A 17,373-nucleotide genomic window follows, 5' to 3' on the forward strand; every position below is an offset into this window, starting at 1 on the left:
ATGTGACTGGCATCCTGTAGCAGATACAGCTAGCTAATTTGGCTGTTCTTTGAGCTGACAGTGTGACCTGTTTTCTGTGTAGCATCACTGAAGGTACTGTTTAACACCTGGTGGTGGGGACAGTATCTGTAGCTTCACTATACAGTACTTCGCAGCCTTTCAAAATTTCTTGCGCTGCGTTCTAGATGAAGAACTGTCCCTTCTGCCTCAAAGAGATCTCTGTACCTTTTTCTTTTCCTAGTTCAAAACCCTGAAGATCTGAAGAACCACTTATCTGAGCAAGGTGAAGAACGACAGAGGCTGTGAACAAAGGAGGTTCATGATGCAACTTGATCACCTCCTCATATCAATGCAGGAACAATGAGAGCAAAGTGATCTGAGAACATTTTGATTATCTTCTCAAGGCTTCAATAAGGGCCCAAATGAAGTAGTATTTTCTTGTGAAGTTTTAGTACTGTTTCAGTGGTGAAAAAAATATTATTAAATCTCTGGAGACTTGTTTTAAAGCAGCTTGACATCTGCGAAGACTCCTTCCTTCCTACCAATTACGATATTGAAACCAGTTAGCAATAAGTGTAGTAACTTTGAAGTCAGCTAACTTGTATGGTCATACTACAATAATAACATGTGCTGACTGGTGGTAGATGAGAAAGATCCATCCTTGGCAGAGAACTCTCTCCCCTGAGCAATGCAGTAGAGCAACCCCCAGCTTAGTTGTAAGAAGAGCTTAAGAAGAGCTAACTTACCTTAACAAAACATGGGAAGGATGGAAGATGGACCATGCTGCAGTCTACCCTAGTGCCTGTCCTCGCACCTTGTTACTGCAATGTAGATAAAGCCAGCAAGCATGATGGTAGTCTTCAGACGCTATGCAGCATGATACATTTTCCTAGGCCTTCTAAATGAAATTGCTAGCTTATGCTATCTGTAACCAGGCTGAAACAATGTGCTGGTTGTGTTCTTGCCTTTTAGGACAGGGCGGGGGGAAGGACTCTGACAACAGCGTATTCTCATTAAGAGATTAGCAGGAAGATTTTTCTGAAAGCTCTGTTGGAGTCCTGTTCACAAGATCAGTATGGTTCAGCTACTGCTAACTTGTGCTAGTTCAGTGTAAAAATTCAAACTCCTGAACATTTCATGACAGAAGCCATCTGAAAGGGTGTGCTATGACTACCCTTCACTCCACCCAGCCACTATATTCTGCTAAAATGTAGAAAGGCAAATGCTTGCCTTGTAAAACAGCAATGTCTCAACTGTTCAAAGTGACTAATCTCTGCCGGACTTCTGGAGGAAGTAAACCAGACTATGCATTTACCAGATGTCTCAATGTCTCCCACTAGTTGTTGTGAAGTCCTATGTTATGCACAATGTATCATGTTGTTAATGTTCTGTAGTCTCTGTCTTTTCTGTAACATGTTGAATGTAAACTAGAAACTAGTTTACTGGCAATAACCTAGAAATACCCTGTGCTACCACAAAGGCATCCTTAACTGCAACACAGCCTGCACTGTGTGTAGCCAGCTGGTGTGAAGATTGCGTCTGTCCTCAAGGCTGACACCTGTGTCTGGAGCAATCTTTGAGTACAAACTGACCTCCATTAAGACATCACGGGAGCAGAAAGACAGACATGACTAACTTACTTACCAACCAGCAATTCCGTTTAAGAAAATACAAATGTCTTAGCTTTGTATTCATTTGTAGCTACTTTTGTGGTGTGTCATTCCTCAGTGTACTAGTTTACAACTCCTGTACCTTAAGATGCCTAAATATGGAAGTGGAAGGTCAGTTCTTTTGTGTGTGAAGAGAGTATCAGTTGTCATCAAGTGAAAGGCAGAGCTCAAGTCAAATGGTGCCTATTAAGCCTAAATACGTAAACAGGTCAGTGATAGACTTGCCTCTCTAACTTGCATTTTTCTAAGGAAAGCACCAACTTCCATTACTGAGTTCTTGGTTACTCTTTTTTTTGCCATTTAAGTCAGACTCACACTGGTCTGGGCTACTACAGTCAGTATAGCAGAGAAAATAAATGCCTGTAAGCAGGAGAGAAAAGGAGCATGAGCATCTCTTCTAACTGTCAAGTATTGGGAAACTTGGGCTTTTAAGTTATTTTTTGCAAATAATGCCATGTTTTAACATCAAAATGTTTACACATTCTGAGTAAAAGGGGCATTTTCTTAGGACTTACTCTGTAAACAAACAAAATCCTTAAGGTAATTCATATAGTGCCAGAGAATTCTTTTAAAATAAATTGTTTTGGCTGTTATTTCTATATAGTACCCAAACCTGACTGGGCTTCTCTAGCCAGCTAGATGTTGTCCTTTCTATAAACAAGACCACCTTTGTACAAAACACACACTTCTGTCAGCTGGGGGCCCGAAAACCTCGTAAGAGCAACGTTCAAATGCATGAAGGAATGCAGTCTTATTCTCAATGGCTTCAAGTGCTACAGGAATGTAACTAGGGAGGTAGATTTCTAGTAGACAAGGGGCCTGTGTGTCTACTATATAGAGTTTTAAAATTGAAGGACTTTCAGTTGAATGAAACGAGATTCATTTGGAACTGTGGTTTACGTAGTATTGTCTATCACTAAAATTTTTAGTTGCATGAGGCAGGAAAAGCTGCTTTGCTATAATCATGTGGGGTTTAAATTAACACTTGTCCTTGATTTTTTTTTTAAATTAAGCTTGATCCATTTTAGATAAGCATTTTAAAATAAAAACAACCTTCTCTACTGTGTATTCACCTTATTCTGTACAGTTCATCTACTTCTAATGTTAATGAAAATGGGAAAGACTATCATTCCTGTTTTCCTGGTTCCATAAATGATGTGGAACTTATTTTTTCTTTTACTTACTGCTTCCTTTGGAGAAATACCAAAGGCTGTTCTTCAAGCTGCTGTCATATAGTTCAAGATTTTTAAGACAGGAAAGATCTTTGCAATTGTTTACAAGAAGGCAGCAAAAGCCAGATGAATTCTCAGTGTCCTGCACTAGAACCTCTTTGTCATCTTTACAACTACATTTTCCAGGATTTTCATTCCTTTACAGAAGCATTCAAGTATATTAATCATGACAATAAGGAAACATGTAAAATGATATGCAACCTCCTTAGCAGAGAAACCAGGAAAAGCCTGTCTAAGTGGGTGTTCCACTTCAGGGTTTCTTCATTTTTTTCTGGCTCTAGCTCAGCAGTGCTGCTGCTTAGGTGATGGAGTTAAAGTGGTGTTACTCCACAGTGCAACTATATGCTGGGAGAAACACAAGTGCCTTGCATGGTCAAGAGGGACTTAACTTCATCACTACAGAGTAAGCCATTTTGCACCAAAATGAAGAATCATCCTGTTCAATGCAGTCAAACCTGGAGGATTTGCTTTTCTGGCCCAGGTCAGACTAGGCAGTATGGTTTATCAAAGAGCAAGTCAGCTTCTTAACTTTTTTCTCCTCCTTTAGCAGAAGGTTGCTCAGCACAATAGCTTACGCCTATTATTTCACATCTGGAAGCACAGGAGGAAGAACTGTTCCAGGAAGGAAAGGGTAGGTTTGCCCTCTTACTGTTTGGGATTTCTACCTACATCAACCATTCAGAAGGCAGTAGGATTCAGCAGCAGCACTGCAGTAAAAACAAGAATGAAGGTCATTCAAGAGCTGACTGAGCAATGGATCAAATTCGCAATCCCTCCTTTGCGATGGCAAAGTAACCACCAGACTGAAATAAAGTTGAGGAAAGTATTGTAACTACTCCGCATGTCTTGTGTTCCTATTTGGTGTTAGCTACACAGTTCTCCAGTACTATGAAGAATACTGGCAAAGGAATAAACTGCAACTAACTTACTCCATTTCTCACTCTCTTCAAGGACTTCTACATCTGAGATAAAATACCTCCTAGACAATTGAACAAAAATTACCGAATTCAGTGCAGTACAAGCTAAATGAATACTTTTCATCTGCTCTTAATTTCTGTAAAGATTGTTCTAGCTTGCAGGACTTGGCAAGAAAAGAACTGTCTTTCTACTTCCAAAGTGAGCAAGTTTGATGCAATTTAGGCAAAAATATGGAAACTCACTATCTCTCCAACTGGCTTTGTTCAAAGCAGAATTTCAGTAGCTCAGTTGTGCATACCAGAAATGAGCCTCTACTGCATTATTTTTGTTCAGTTCCAAGCATTACTAAATCCCCAAACCACCATTTTCTGTCAGAGGTCATTCACAACAATGATTTTTGATTAAATCTGTAATAAAATCAATTAAGGTACAACATTCTTCAACAATGCAGATTAAAATTCTTCAACAATGCAGATTAAAGTCATCTTCACCCATGAAACAAATTTATACAAACCATTTTAAAACAGCAGTTGTCATTCAGATCACATAAAGAAGACAAACTATAAGTATTCCACATAACAGTACTTTTATCCTGGAGATCCCTCTCAGTCTGGCTACAGCACTAGATATTCCATCCTACAGCTGGCGTCTGATACAGGATGATGCTTCCAGTATCCTAACAATAATCTCGTCTTTCAAACAAGCTTTACAACTGGAAAATATTTATGAGGAGAGAAGTCAAATTCTGGAGGAACCTAGAAAGAAAAGATGCCAAACATTAGACAGCAGTACTACTGAATTTAATACTCAAAATAGGGATACCCTCCAGATAAAACTTTTATACAGCAAAAGATTGAAAAAAAAAAAAACCCCACCCTATTTCAATTAATAGTTCTGGATATGCCAATCATCCTCCAGTAGTAACGGGCATGAAGCTGTAGAGCACTGGTGTGCCCCTTCAGTGTGCTCCTTTGTTTTCCCATGCCTAGCCTTCTGCAGGAAGTCTGAAGGCCCCTGCCTCCTGCTGACCCAGGTGGCACCTGCTAACTCTGACAGCCAGCACTCATTCATATTGAGTTCACATAAACTGCTGATATGGAATCACAGAATGGTAGAGGTTGGAAGGGACCTCTAGAGATCATCTTATCCAACCCCCCTGCTTGAGCAGGCACACCCAGAGCAGGGGGCACAGGAATGCAACCAGGTGGGTTTTGAATGTCTCCAGGGAAGGAGACTCCACAAGCTCCCTGGGCAGCCTGTCCTACTGCTCTGGCACCCTCACAGGAAAGAAGATTTTCCTCATACTCAGGTGGAACTTCCTGTGTCCAGCTTGAGCCCATTGCCCCTTGCCCTACCATTGGGCACCACTGAAAAGAGCCTGGCCCCTTCCTCTTGACACCCACCCTTCAGATATTTATAAGCATTGATGAGATCCCCCCTCAGTCTTCTCTTCTCCAGGCTGAACAAACGCAAGTCTCTCAGCCTTTCCTCATAAGGGAGATGCTCCAGTGCCCTGATCATCTTGCTAGCTCTCTGCTGGACTGTGTCCAGTGGTTCCCTGTCTTTCTTGAACTGGGGAGCCCAGAACTGGATGCAGTACTCCAGATGTGGCCTCACCAAGGCAGAGCAGATGGGGAGGATAACCTCCCTCGACCTGCTGGCCACACTCCTTTTAATGCACCCCAGAATATTGTTGGCCTTCTTGGCCACAAGGGCACAGTGCTAGATTGTGGTAAACCTGCCGCCCACCAGCACTCCCGGGTCCTTCTGGGCAGAGCAGATTTCCAGCAGGTCAACCCCCAAGCTGTACTGGTGCATGGGGTTGTTCCTCCCCAGGTGCAGGACCTTACACTTGCTCTTGCTGAATTTCACAAGGTTCCCCTCAGCCCAACTCTCCGGCCTGTCCAGGTCTCGCTGGATGGCAGCACAGCCTTCTGGTGTATCAGTCACTCCTCCCAGTTTTGTATCATCAGCAAACTTGCTGAGGTTACACTCTATCCCTCCGACCAGGTCACTGATGACTATATTGAACAGGACTGGACCCAGCACAGACCCCTGGGGGCACCACTAGTTACAGGCCTCCAGCCAGACTCTGCACCACTGATCATGATCCTATTTCCTGCTACCATTTACTTCTTCCCGCTCTGGAAGAATACCCATATTTGTACATGTCCCACGTGCACTTCCCAATTTTTTTTCTAAAACTTTTGGAAATTAGAGTTTTCCATATTTAAACAACTACAACAAACTATCTCCATGGAAAAATGGGTAAAGTTACTTTTCCAGGTCTTTTAGGAATTAGGGTAACCATGCCCTGAATCTACTCATTCAGCTGTAAGACACCTGCAGTAGTATTGCGTGTAATACTACATTTCACATTCCATTCAACTGGCATTTTCTTACCTTAGAGTCTTTTTTGTGGCCTCCTGCCAGCAGCTTCATGACCACAATATTGGGTTTAGCAACTTTTAAGATTCGATTGACCTAAACAGAAAACAGCAAGAAGTTCTCAAGTGAAAGCATATGGCCTCAAAATTATTTCAAAGATAATACCCAAATGCTCACATACTCTAACAATACAGCAGTCATCTTACAGTTGCAGTTTAACAGAGATCAGGGGGTTCTGGATTTGAAGTATAGCAGCTAAATTAATGAAATTTAATGAAGGGGGTATTTATTTTAGGAGTCACATTTTTAATTCAACAGACCATAGAAACTACTACTCTCCATGCCCATGTTCAAAAATTGTTAAACTATGGCAAGTTCTGAGGCACTCATCCACATAAAGGTTTAGACAGACTCTAGGCTTCTACCCCCGCCCTGCCCCCCGCGATCTGAACATGACGAGAAGTGGAAAGTCAAGTACCAAACTGGTGGCTTTTTGCATGGAGTGCTCTAAGCACACTGAAACTACCTCTACCTACGCTGTTAGCCTTATCAGATGGCTCATGTGTGAGCCACCAGGATTCAAAAAGAGGCAGGGATTCCTGAATTCTCAGGAGGACCTAATCCCATAACTGTTCTTAACCCATTCAGATGTGACAGAATAAGCATCCTCCTTTCTCCACAATACAGTCACAGGCACTTAAGTTTTTAAGACTATGGACAAAGAGGGAGACATTCCTACCCGTGTTTACAGCCCAGTGCTGAGAAAACTGCTCCAGGAAACAAGTGCCAGGCTCAATCCTCTTTTCAGCCTGATGACATTTAAACCTATTTTTCCCACCTCTCAGGAGTACATGTGAATTACCAGGTTCCAGGTGAGCGAGGCAGGCATGTGTCACCTTCTTGTTAAAACTGACATGCTTCTAGAACAGGGCCAGAAGGCAATGTGCAAGAATGAACTAAGTTGCTACCTAGCCTCTATGATACTCAGCAGGGAGAGGTTTTGTAACAGTGAGCACAACCCCAGTTACATCCTCTAATGTATTGAGACATGCCATGCAAGATGACACCACCCTCCTCTTTCCACTCCTTAATCAAAGCACTCGCTTTGCTCAGCATTTTGACAAAGTACGCTTTCAATCTCAAGCAGACCCAGCTGAAAACACACACTTACTCTATTACAAGGAAATACTCCCTTTCCCAGTATTTCAGTCTTACCTCATAGTCTGGATTAGGAATATTCTCAAGAATCATTTTTGCTTGCTGGAAGTGTTTGCTAGCTGCCATGTAGAGATCTGATGACTGAGGAGGTGGGCTGTACTTATTTAGATCAGACATTTCCTAGTATGTTACAGAAAATAAAATCAGTTGCTAAAAAATTGTATTTTTATCACCTTAAATGAAAATATATTACTATATATTCAAGAAAGAAGTTATTTAACCTAAGTTTTTAAGAATAAATACTGAAGATGAAAACATTTATTTAAAAATCACAAATACCAAGCAGCAATAGGCTGCTTAGCGATGATTTTAGTGCCACCAAATGCAATGAACTCCTCATGCTCTTTATAAAACAATCCCTCTCCTGAACAACTTGTCATGCATTTGCTTTAACAGTGCCACGCAGCAGGGTATGAAATTAGAGGAAAAAAAATAGGAGGGGAAAAAAAAGTATATTACATTGTTTACTCAAATCAACTTTACAGCAAGTGAGATACTGAAACTGTTCCAAACTTCATTTTATATATTTTTTAATGATTTTGATACTTTCAACTGTTTTTCCCCCAGATTAGGGATTAAAAAGAAGTGACAAGGAGGAAGCCATGATAATCTGAATTTCCACCATGACTGTAACACCAAATTAGGGAGAGTGACTGGCATACAAAATAGCACAGTTTCAGTTCAGACAAACCTTTACAAACTTAGTCTGGCCACCAGTAGTCTAAGTTCAAAAAGAAACATCCAAATTTCTGCACCTGAGGCAGAACAACCCCACAAATCAATAGAAGCCAATAACCAGGTGGGTGAGTAGCAGGGTTTCTGTGATCACCAAGCTGAATACAAGCCAACAAGGTGCTCTTAATACAAATCAGATAAGCCTCATATGGGACTATACAAGCAACAGATCAAGGGAGGTTATCACCCCATACTCAATGTTTGTGCTGTAACATCTGAAGTACTGCATCTGGTGTTGGACCTACTCAGTTCAAGAAAGATGCTGATACGGGCAGGTGGCTGGAGGCCTAGAGCACACAACCCACAAGGAGAGGTCAATGGACCTGGACTTTCAGTTAGACAAGGAAGATGTCAATGGGTAATCTTAATAGCAGCCTACAACTACTTGAAAGGGAGTTAAAGTTGTGATAAGACAAACACTCCTTGTTAACGGCAGACACTATAACCTGGGAGGAAAGGCCACAAACTGTGGCTTGGGTAATTCAGACTGCACATTAAGAAAAAAGGTGAATAGCATAACTCTCAATCAGGTTATCCAAAGACTAAATGGACCAGAAAAACTAACAGGGCCATGTTAATCAAAGAGGTTGCAAAACCTCCATCCTTTGATTATTGCAGACCTGGGTAGACAAAGAAACAGCCAATGTGATCTGTAACGCTACTTCAGGGAGGAGACAGGACAAGACTCAAGACGTCAGGGAGGAAGTCTTGCAGGCGCAGGGGCAGGCTGTCCCCAAGTGCTGCAAGAGCAACCGGCAGCAAAGACGATGGGCCTGGCTGAACAGAGAGCTTTTGCTGGCACTCAGGAATAAAAGAGAATACACAGTTCTTGGAGGAAGGGGCAGGCAACTCAAGAAGAGTACAGAGACCTTGTTAGGTCTTGCAGAGAGAAAATTAGACGAGCAAAAGCCCAGATAGAACTCAATCTGGCCACTGTTGTAAGGGATAACAAAAAATGTTTTTACAAATACATTAACAACAAAAAGAGAACCACAGAGAAACTCCATCCTCTATTGGACATGGAGGGAAACATCGCCACCGAGGATGAGGAAAAGGCTGAGGTACTAAATGCCTTCTTTGCCTCAGTCTTTAACCATCAGACCAGTTTTCCCCAGGGTATTCAGCCTCATGAGCTGGAAGGTAGGGATGGGGAGTGGAATAAACCCCCCATAATCCAGGAGAAAGCAGGAAGACCTGCTGAGCCACCTGGACACTCACCAGTCTATGGGGCCAGATGGGATCCACCCAAGAGTACTGAGGGAGCTGGCAGAAGAGCTCACCAGGCCACTCTCCATCATTTATCAGCAGTCCTGGTTAACAGGTGAGGTCCCAGATGACTGGAAGCTTGCCAATGTGACACCCATCTACAGGAAGGGGTGGAAGGAGGATCTGGGGAACTACAGGCCTGTCAGCCTGACCTCAGTACTGGGGAAGATTATAGAGTGACACATTTTGAGTGAGCTCACTAGGTAAGTGCAGGACAACCAGGGGATCAGGCCCAGCCAGCATGGCTTCATGAAAGGCAGGTCCTGCCTGACCAACCTCATCTCCTTCTATGACCACGTGACCTGCCTAGTGGATGAGGGAAAGGCTGTGCATGTTGTCTACCCCAACTTTAGCAAAGCCTTTGACACTGTCTCCCACAGCATCCTCCTAGAGAAGCTGGCAGCTCATGGCTTGGGCAGGTGTACTCTTCTCTGGGCAAAAACCTGGCTGGATGGCCAAGCCCAGAGAGTTGTGGTGAACGGAGATAAAAGCAGTCGGCAGCTGGTCACAAGGGGTGTTCCCCAGGGCTCAGTTTTGCGGCCAGTCTTGTTTAGTATCTTTACCAATGATCTGGATGAGGGGATTGAGTGCGCCCTCAGTAAGTTTGTAGATGACACCAAGTTGGGTGGGAGTGTTGATCTGCTGGAGGGCAGGAAGGCCTTACAGAGGGACCTAGATAGGCTGGATTGTTTGGCCAGAGCCAATTGTATGAGATTCAACAAGGCCAAGTGCCAGGTCCTGCACTTGGGGCACAACAACCCCATGCAATGCTACAGGCTTGGGGAAGAGTGGCTGGAAAGCTGCCTGGTGAAAAGGACCTGGGGGTGTTGGTTGACAGCTGGCAGAACAGGAGCCAGCAGCATGCCAGGGTGGCCAAGAAGGCCAAGAGCATCCTGGCTTGTATCAGGAATAGTGTAGCTAGCAGGAGTAGGGAAGTGATTGTGCCCCTGTACTCAATACTGGTGAGGCCACACCTCGAATATTGTGTTCAGTTTTGGGCCCCTCAGTACAAGAAGGAAATTGAGGTGATGGAGTGTTTCCAGAGAAGGACAATGAAGCTGGTGAAGGGTCTGAAGAGCAGGTCTTAAAAGGGACAGCTGAGGGAACTGGGGTTGTTTAGTCTGGAGAAGAGGAGGCCTTATCGCTCACTGCAACTACCTGAAAGGAGGTTGTGGTCAGGTGGGTGTTGGTCTCTTCTCCCAAGTTACTAGGGATAGAAAGAGAGGAAATGGCTTCAAGCTGCATTGGGGGGGTTTAGATTGGATATTAGGAAAAATTTCTTCACTGAAGGAGTGGTCAGGCATTGGAACAGGCTGCCCAGAGAGGTGGTTGAGCCACCATCCCTGGAGGTGTTCAGAAAGGTGTAGATGTGGCAGTTTAGGGCATGGTTTAGGAGACATGGTAGTGCTGGGTTGATGGTTGGACTTGGTAATGCTAGAGGTCTTTTCCAACCGTAATGATTCTATGATTCTAAGACAAGCCTCCACTGCGCTCTTCGAACCAATGCTTCTGTGATTTTACACTCAATATTACTTTTTTTCGTTTTCCTGTTTGCTTGCTGCAGTAGTAAATGCATGCTGCTATACAAGCCACAGCCAGAAAGCCTGTCAAGAGACTTTCAAAAGATTTTAAGTCAAACATAACCATCTCAGACTGCCACACCAGACCAATTTTTAAGTGTCCAAGAGTCTAATCTTAGTAAAAATTCAAAGCAATATTTTCCTTGCATAGAAGTAAAACTAGAACTCCTTGCCATTTTTACTTATCCTTCAATATGAACTTTGAGATATTAAAGGCTCTTTTCACAATGACAACACCTAAAGCAGGTGAGCAAATTACTTTTATAAACACCTGAATGGTACCATGCTTTAAGATTACTCACTTTAAACTGCAAGTAGTGCACTGGGGGTGGTGTGATAACACTGTTGAACGGAGCAAACCTGTGCTCGTATCGAACTTGTTCACTATCGAGTTCAAACTTAGGTTTTCTCACTTTACCATCCATGTCGAATGCAATCATTGTCTAAAAAGGAAAGGATAAATATAGTGAAAAGTGTTGTCTTTATGTCATATTCTGCTGTGAGCAAGTAATGATTCAGCTATAACTGGAAGGACAGAAGAATAGTAGAGAATTTACCATATCACATTATAAACCTAACCTTAATTTCCAGTCTTGCTAAAAACAAACAAAAAAGCATGCATTATATGCTTGATTCCCATTACAAAATAATTAAAGCCACTGCTCCACAAGCACAAATAAATTACCTTGTACATCCCAGCGCACATATTTTGGTATGCTTGACTCATGGTGATCTCTCTGCTGAGAGGGCGAACTGCAAATTTCACATAAAAATATTTTTCTTTATTCAACATAAGTACACATATTAATCCCACATCAAAACAGTTCTTTCAGTTTTTCAGAAAGATATAATTATCTTAATTATATTTTTAAATAATGAAAGAAAACTGAAGCATAAGACACATGGACACACATTTCTGCTCACCGGCTCCTGATTACACAAAATATCTCCAGACAAACCTAACGGTCACATGAACACCATACTGTCTTCACTGAAATAAGCTGGTCCAAACAGTCAATGGTATTAGCATGTCACTATACAACACTAAACAATAGTCTAGAATTTAAAGCTTACAGCTGAGAGGCCTATTTGCTTAGTTCATGGATATATTTTAAACTTTAAAAGGTTAAAGCATTTTTATCCTACTAAGAAAGATTTTTATCCTGATAATATTCCTTTAAGCTCCCCTTTAGCTTCCTGTGTTTAACTTGTGCCAAACTGCACCATATTTAGCACCTTTTTTAAAAAGTATAAAATACAGTAGTAATTTTCTGAATTTACAGAGACAAGGGAATTTAGTTGATATGACCTCAAGCTGTTCATATCTAATTGCTTGTTTCCCTTGAAAAGACCACAAGGATAAACACACAAAAAAGAAACAATAGCAAAGAACAAAAGTGAGCCACTGCGTGGTATTTATTTGCAATGTTAATGATAAGATTGTGGTATGTTGGAGTTAACAGCCACTTAGGCATGGCAAATCTATATCAAGCGCTATTTAGGCACTGGGTTTGGATGGCTTTTTCGTAGCAGGATTACAGCTCTGACCAGAGCCTGACTGCTGTGATATAGGGAGGGAAATTTTCTCTCACGGTTATACACCGGAGAAAGCGGGCTTTTGCACTATAGTACTACCACTGAATTGAAATGGGGCAACCCACCACTGTAGAATTAAGGAACATGCTCAAACACCTTCTAAAGCCAAAGAGAAATTACAGAAATGCACTGAAAGTTTAGTCTTTTAATCTAGCTACAGTCACAAAAAGTGCAGGAATTAGAAACTGTAGAAAGGTGGTATTTTTCAAAGATAATTGCTCTGGACCTGTTAATTACATCTTACGGGTCCAACACAACACAGTTGGTGATGCTGTGAATATAAATGAGTTTGGGTTTTTACTGAAAGACCTATATAGAGTCAGTAAATAAGATAAATGGGAAATTCTTACAAAGCAACTGACTTTTTTAGTTAAAATTTTTACATTCAGCCTTCATAAGCTTCAGGACATTTTTCCTACCCACATCAGTGTTGACTCTAAATTTTGAATTTTAATTCTACACGGCTGCATGAAGGGGAAAAAGAAGTCTGAGTTACACTCTACACCTAGATACCTTTCTTCTTTTTCTTTGTTTTCTTACTACTACGGCCTTTCTGTTGTTCCTCCATTATTCTCTCCTCTGCCATCTGAGAGCTGTCAGCGCGGCTCAGTGTTGACATCAACCAGGCATAGAGGAACTCGGATAGATACCTACAGTGAAAACGGTGTGTAGCTGTTACATACTACAGTGCAAAACGTATTCATAATGCACACATCCTCATTGAATGTCAAGTCATTCACTCAAAGAACTGATAGCAAAGCACAGCTTCTAGGGCAGTTAAAACTTTGTTTTGCTGGCTGAAATCAACAAATTAGTCTGTGTCCTGTTCTGGATTCTTTTTAAAAAAGACTCTGTACAGATTCAACCATAGACAGCCCAAGGTATGCAAGCTTCTTATATGTTTACTAAGTGAAGTCTAAGCTGCTTATTATTTCAAAACCCATGTAAGATCAAATTTTTCTCTAATTCTTCCTTTCCCCTGCAAATGAAGCGGTTTTTTAAAAAAAAAGGATACTATGTTAATACCTTTTCTACTTTTGTTAGGAATTACTGTTTTGACGAACAAGGTTACTGCTGATTTCTTTCAAGCATTACAAAGCTATGAATTATTAAATAAAAGGGCCAAGCCTACAGGAACAAGACATTCACGTGTACTTCTTTAAGTTTTAAGATAAATCTTTTAGAGTGATTTCTTAGTAAGCAGAAGTGGGTCCAATAAATATCTAGACTGACTTAAAATCAAAAGGAATAAGGAAAAAAGACTAGAAATTACAGATCTGGAGCACATGAAGAAGAAAGTACACTTCACAAGAAGCCATAATTCAGAAGAAAAATTACTGAGCAATAATTATGAGTTTCACTTGCACATTTTCCCCCAGAAATTTCCTCTCTTTTTTGTTCTTCACTTCGAGTAAGGAGATAATTGGAACTGTCATGTCAACTGCTTTAAGAATGATTTTATTAAAATGGTGGGGGAAATATGGGCTGGTAAAGAATACTCTCTTACAGAAAACTTGCTATTACTTATTGAGGTATTACTTGAAGAATATTGCCATCTTCCCGTAACTATCCGGAGTATTAATTTTCTCACTTAATGGCTTAACCCACTCATGAAACAGCACAGAAACATAATCAGATGCACTGAAGTTCAAGTCACTTAAACAAGTCTAATCTCTCAGAAAGAAGGCTTACAGCCTTCCTAATATGAATTTATTGTTAGCTTCACAGAGGAAAAAAAACAACACAAACAAACCCCCCACCCCAAAAAATCCCAAACCCCAACAAAAGTACAGAAGTACAGAAGCACTTCAACATAGGTAAGTTCAACATCAAATTGTTAATGTTGAATCAAAAAATTAACCCTCAAAATAATTTCTCTTTTGGACCTAGCCATCAACTATGAAAAATAATTTGATGTGAACGGAAGTGGAAAAATAAAAAGTATTTTGACTCCATATAGCGCAATTATTTTCACTAAAGGCAGATGTCTCTTCAAATATGCTCACAGAATAAGATGTTATTTTTACCTAGCCAACTTTCAAATTACAGTCATAACTTGAAACTCTGGAGATCTTTTTAAAAATACTAGAGATCAATAAGACTATTGATCTTGGTATTATAAAGACAGAAATGAATAAAGGAAATTGCCTTCCTCCTGCATTCTCGTTTGCCAAAAATCAACATTTTTTCATTCATTGTCATTAGAAGACACTGTTTCCAAAAGCTAACTAGAGGGAGAGAATTACTAATAAAAAAATACACTATTTAAGTCTAGAGAAGACACCAAGAGATTTATTTTTCCTCCACTTGAGATTTTAGGAATATCTAAACTAAATACTGTGTTGAGCAAGCTTGAGATTAAAAAAATCATAGGTGAAATCCCTCCTTCAAACATGTGCAATTAAAGTTCTGTGGGAGCATCCCTCCTCCAGCAGCTGTCAATAAACCATCCTCTTACCAATATATGTAGTAATATTCATGCATACTGTAAAGTTCCAACTCAAAGCCACTCAGAAGATACTGTATCATAATACGAAGGTTATGATATAGGACCCAGGTGCCCAAGCAAGCCAAATGTTGCCTTTGTGGTTCCTGCTTCAGTAACATACTATGAAGAGCTGCATCTACTTTCTCTGCCTGTTGAAAAAGAGAGCAAAGTAACAGACAGGGGAGGAAGAATATTTGACTGAAACAGTGTCCAAGTTCTGCCAGAAATAAAATCTTAACAAAATCTGAATACAGATTGGGTCAGTAAAGCCATGCTCCAGATTAAAAGACAGAAATGCGTTTTTACGGATACTGCCATCTCTATAGTCTAGAACTGTCAGAAAACTGGAAAGTTATTCACACAAGTAAATTCTGCTGTATAGAAAAAAAATCTATACAATAATACAGTAATAACAATAGGGTTTTTGCAATTTAAAATTTTAAGAAGTATTTTACAGATTGTTAGCAGTCATGTAAGCACTGAAACTCAAAACCCATTACAAGCTGGTATTCATTTTGCTATATTGGCAGTAATTACTCTTTTTTTTAAAAAAAAAAAACCTAGCTGCACTGAAAAGCTAAATTTATACACTCAACATGCAAGCAACACACTGTGGCCCACCAGAGAAACTGAAATATTGATAAGACCAATTCAGTCTTAAAAAGTAATTGTATGGAAAGACAGTCTCCCACAATTGGAATATTATCAGTAGTCCTGAACAAATCAATCCATATAACCTGTCAAAGTGACAAAACAGTGTGTCTTAGCTGTAGTACTGCAACAAACTCTCAACCAAACCATCTTGAAAGGAGCTGGAATTGAAAAAATCTGCCCTCAACTCCAAGTTCCTGAATTGTTCTCCTTAATAAGTGTATCTTGGAAAATATGTTATCATTTCATGCATCTCACTGCCAAAGAAATACATTTTCATCAAGTGAAAATTTACCTCTCCCTGTCATCTTTCACTCCCCATTCTTCAGAAATGTTTAAAGCCTGTTGCGGCACATATTTAAGAGTTTTTTTTTTTTTTTTACATGTGTTTTTTAAAACTGTTACAAAATTTTGCAACTTACATCTTACATAGCTGTAAGACTGAATTTTCAAAAGTATCTTGTAAACATAGCTCATCCACCTCTCTGTAGTTACATCTTGCAGACTGACAGTTACAAGCAGGACAGAGAGTATAAGTGGTGGAATTACCATTAAATCACAGATATCATTGCAGGCTTCCCTGAAGTCTACCTATTGGGTGAAGTTAATCGTTAAACAAATGCAGTATCTTTTTGTTCAACAGATCTAAAAAAGTCTTTGGATGCATACCACAGATTTCCCGGGCTATATTTTAGGAATCCTCGTCCTAGAGATTTTAGGACAGAGGAGTTGCTTCATCCGTCTAGAATCTAATACCACATGCTCCCAGTCTGGTAGAAATGTACCTGGAAAGAAAAGTTTGCTGGCCTGCTGCCTTGGACATTACCTCATCCTGGAGGGTGGCAAATTCCTCAAGAATGTGACCCAGTTTATCTCTCTGACGAGCTCTATTGTGTCCATGGATTTGAATCAGACTACAAAATGGCTGAAAGAAACAAAGCATAGGTTCAAATTTTCAACACACTTTGAAACTACAGGAGTACTATGATGTCTATTTAGGCACCTGTTTTATACATCTATATGAGGACGTGGGTTCCTTAAGGGTCCCTACAAAGTGCAAGCCAGCAGGCAAGCAAGCTCTCTGCAGTAATGCAAGAGCCCATTTCTCTGTACACAAGTCAACATGAGATTGAGTGAACATCCTTCAGGAATCTGATCAGAACAGAATGGTTGGGGTAAGACAGAGATTCCTTATGCCATGTGCTCAGGTAGCCAAGAAGGCCAACAGCATCCTGGCTTGTATCAGGAATAGTGTGGCCAGCAGGAGTAGGGAAGTGATCGTGCCCCTGTACTAGGCACTGGTGAGGCCGCACATCGAATATTGTGTTCAGTTTTGGGCCCCTCACTACAAGAAGGACATTGAGGTGCTGGAGCATGTCCAGAGAAGGGCAATGAAGCTGGGGAAGGGTCTGGAGAGCAGGTCTTATGAGAAGAGGTTGAGGGAACTGGGGTTGTTTAGTCTAGAGAAGAGGAGACTGAGCAGAGACCTGAAAGGTGGTTGTAGTGAGGTGGGTATCGGTCTCTGCTCCCAAGTAACTAGCAATAGGGCAAGAGGAAACAGCCTCTAGTTGTGTCACAGGAGGTTTAGACTGGATATTAGGAAAAATTTCTTCACTGAAAGGGTTGGCAAG

At 40.9% G+C, this 17,373-nt stretch overlaps 2 protein-coding genes across 19 annotated transcripts in view; one reads left to right on the forward strand and one right to left on the reverse strand.

The window, feature by feature from the left end:
* The window catches only part of GOLM1 (golgi membrane protein 1), a 37,141-nt gene extending 34,469 nt beyond the window's left edge, over positions 1 to 2,672 (forward strand). For all 13 annotated transcript variants that reach the window (XM_075078893.1, XM_075078890.1, XM_075078892.1 and 10 more), the window contains one exon: positions 242 to 2,672. In XM_075078893.1, the coding sequence (XP_074934994.1) occupies positions 242 to 306 (65 nt within the window). In that variant the 3' untranslated portion in view covers positions 307 to 2,672. The remainder of the gene's footprint in view (positions 1 to 241) is intronic.
* Positions 2,673 to 4,214: 1,542 nt separating this feature from the next.
* Positions 4,215 to 17,373, reverse strand: part of NAA35 (N-alpha-acetyltransferase 35, NatC auxiliary subunit) — a 30,026-nt gene continuing 16,867 nt past the window's right edge. For all 6 annotated transcript variants that reach the window (XM_075078884.1, XM_075078887.1, XM_075078889.1 and 3 more), the window contains 8 exons: positions 16,569 to 16,667; positions 15,062 to 15,240; positions 13,117 to 13,253; positions 11,693 to 11,760; positions 11,310 to 11,450; positions 7,424 to 7,546; positions 6,224 to 6,304; positions 4,215 to 4,575 (listed from right to left, as the gene is read on the reverse strand). In XM_075078884.1, the coding sequence (XP_074934985.1) occupies positions 4,516 to 4,575; positions 6,224 to 6,304; positions 7,424 to 7,546; positions 11,310 to 11,450; positions 11,693 to 11,760; positions 13,117 to 13,253; positions 15,062 to 15,240; positions 16,569 to 16,667 (888 nt within the window). In that variant the 3' untranslated portion in view covers positions 4,215 to 4,515. The remainder of the gene's footprint in view (positions 4,576 to 6,223; positions 6,305 to 7,423; positions 7,547 to 11,309; positions 11,451 to 11,692; positions 11,761 to 13,116; positions 13,254 to 15,061; positions 15,241 to 16,568; positions 16,668 to 17,373) is intronic.

The sequence above is a fragment of the Phalacrocorax aristotelis genome, chromosome Z (genome assembly GCF_949628215.1).
Source record: "Phalacrocorax aristotelis chromosome Z, bGulAri2.1, whole genome shotgun sequence".
NCBI lineage: Eukaryota > Metazoa > Chordata > Aves > Suliformes > Phalacrocoracidae > Phalacrocorax > Phalacrocorax aristotelis.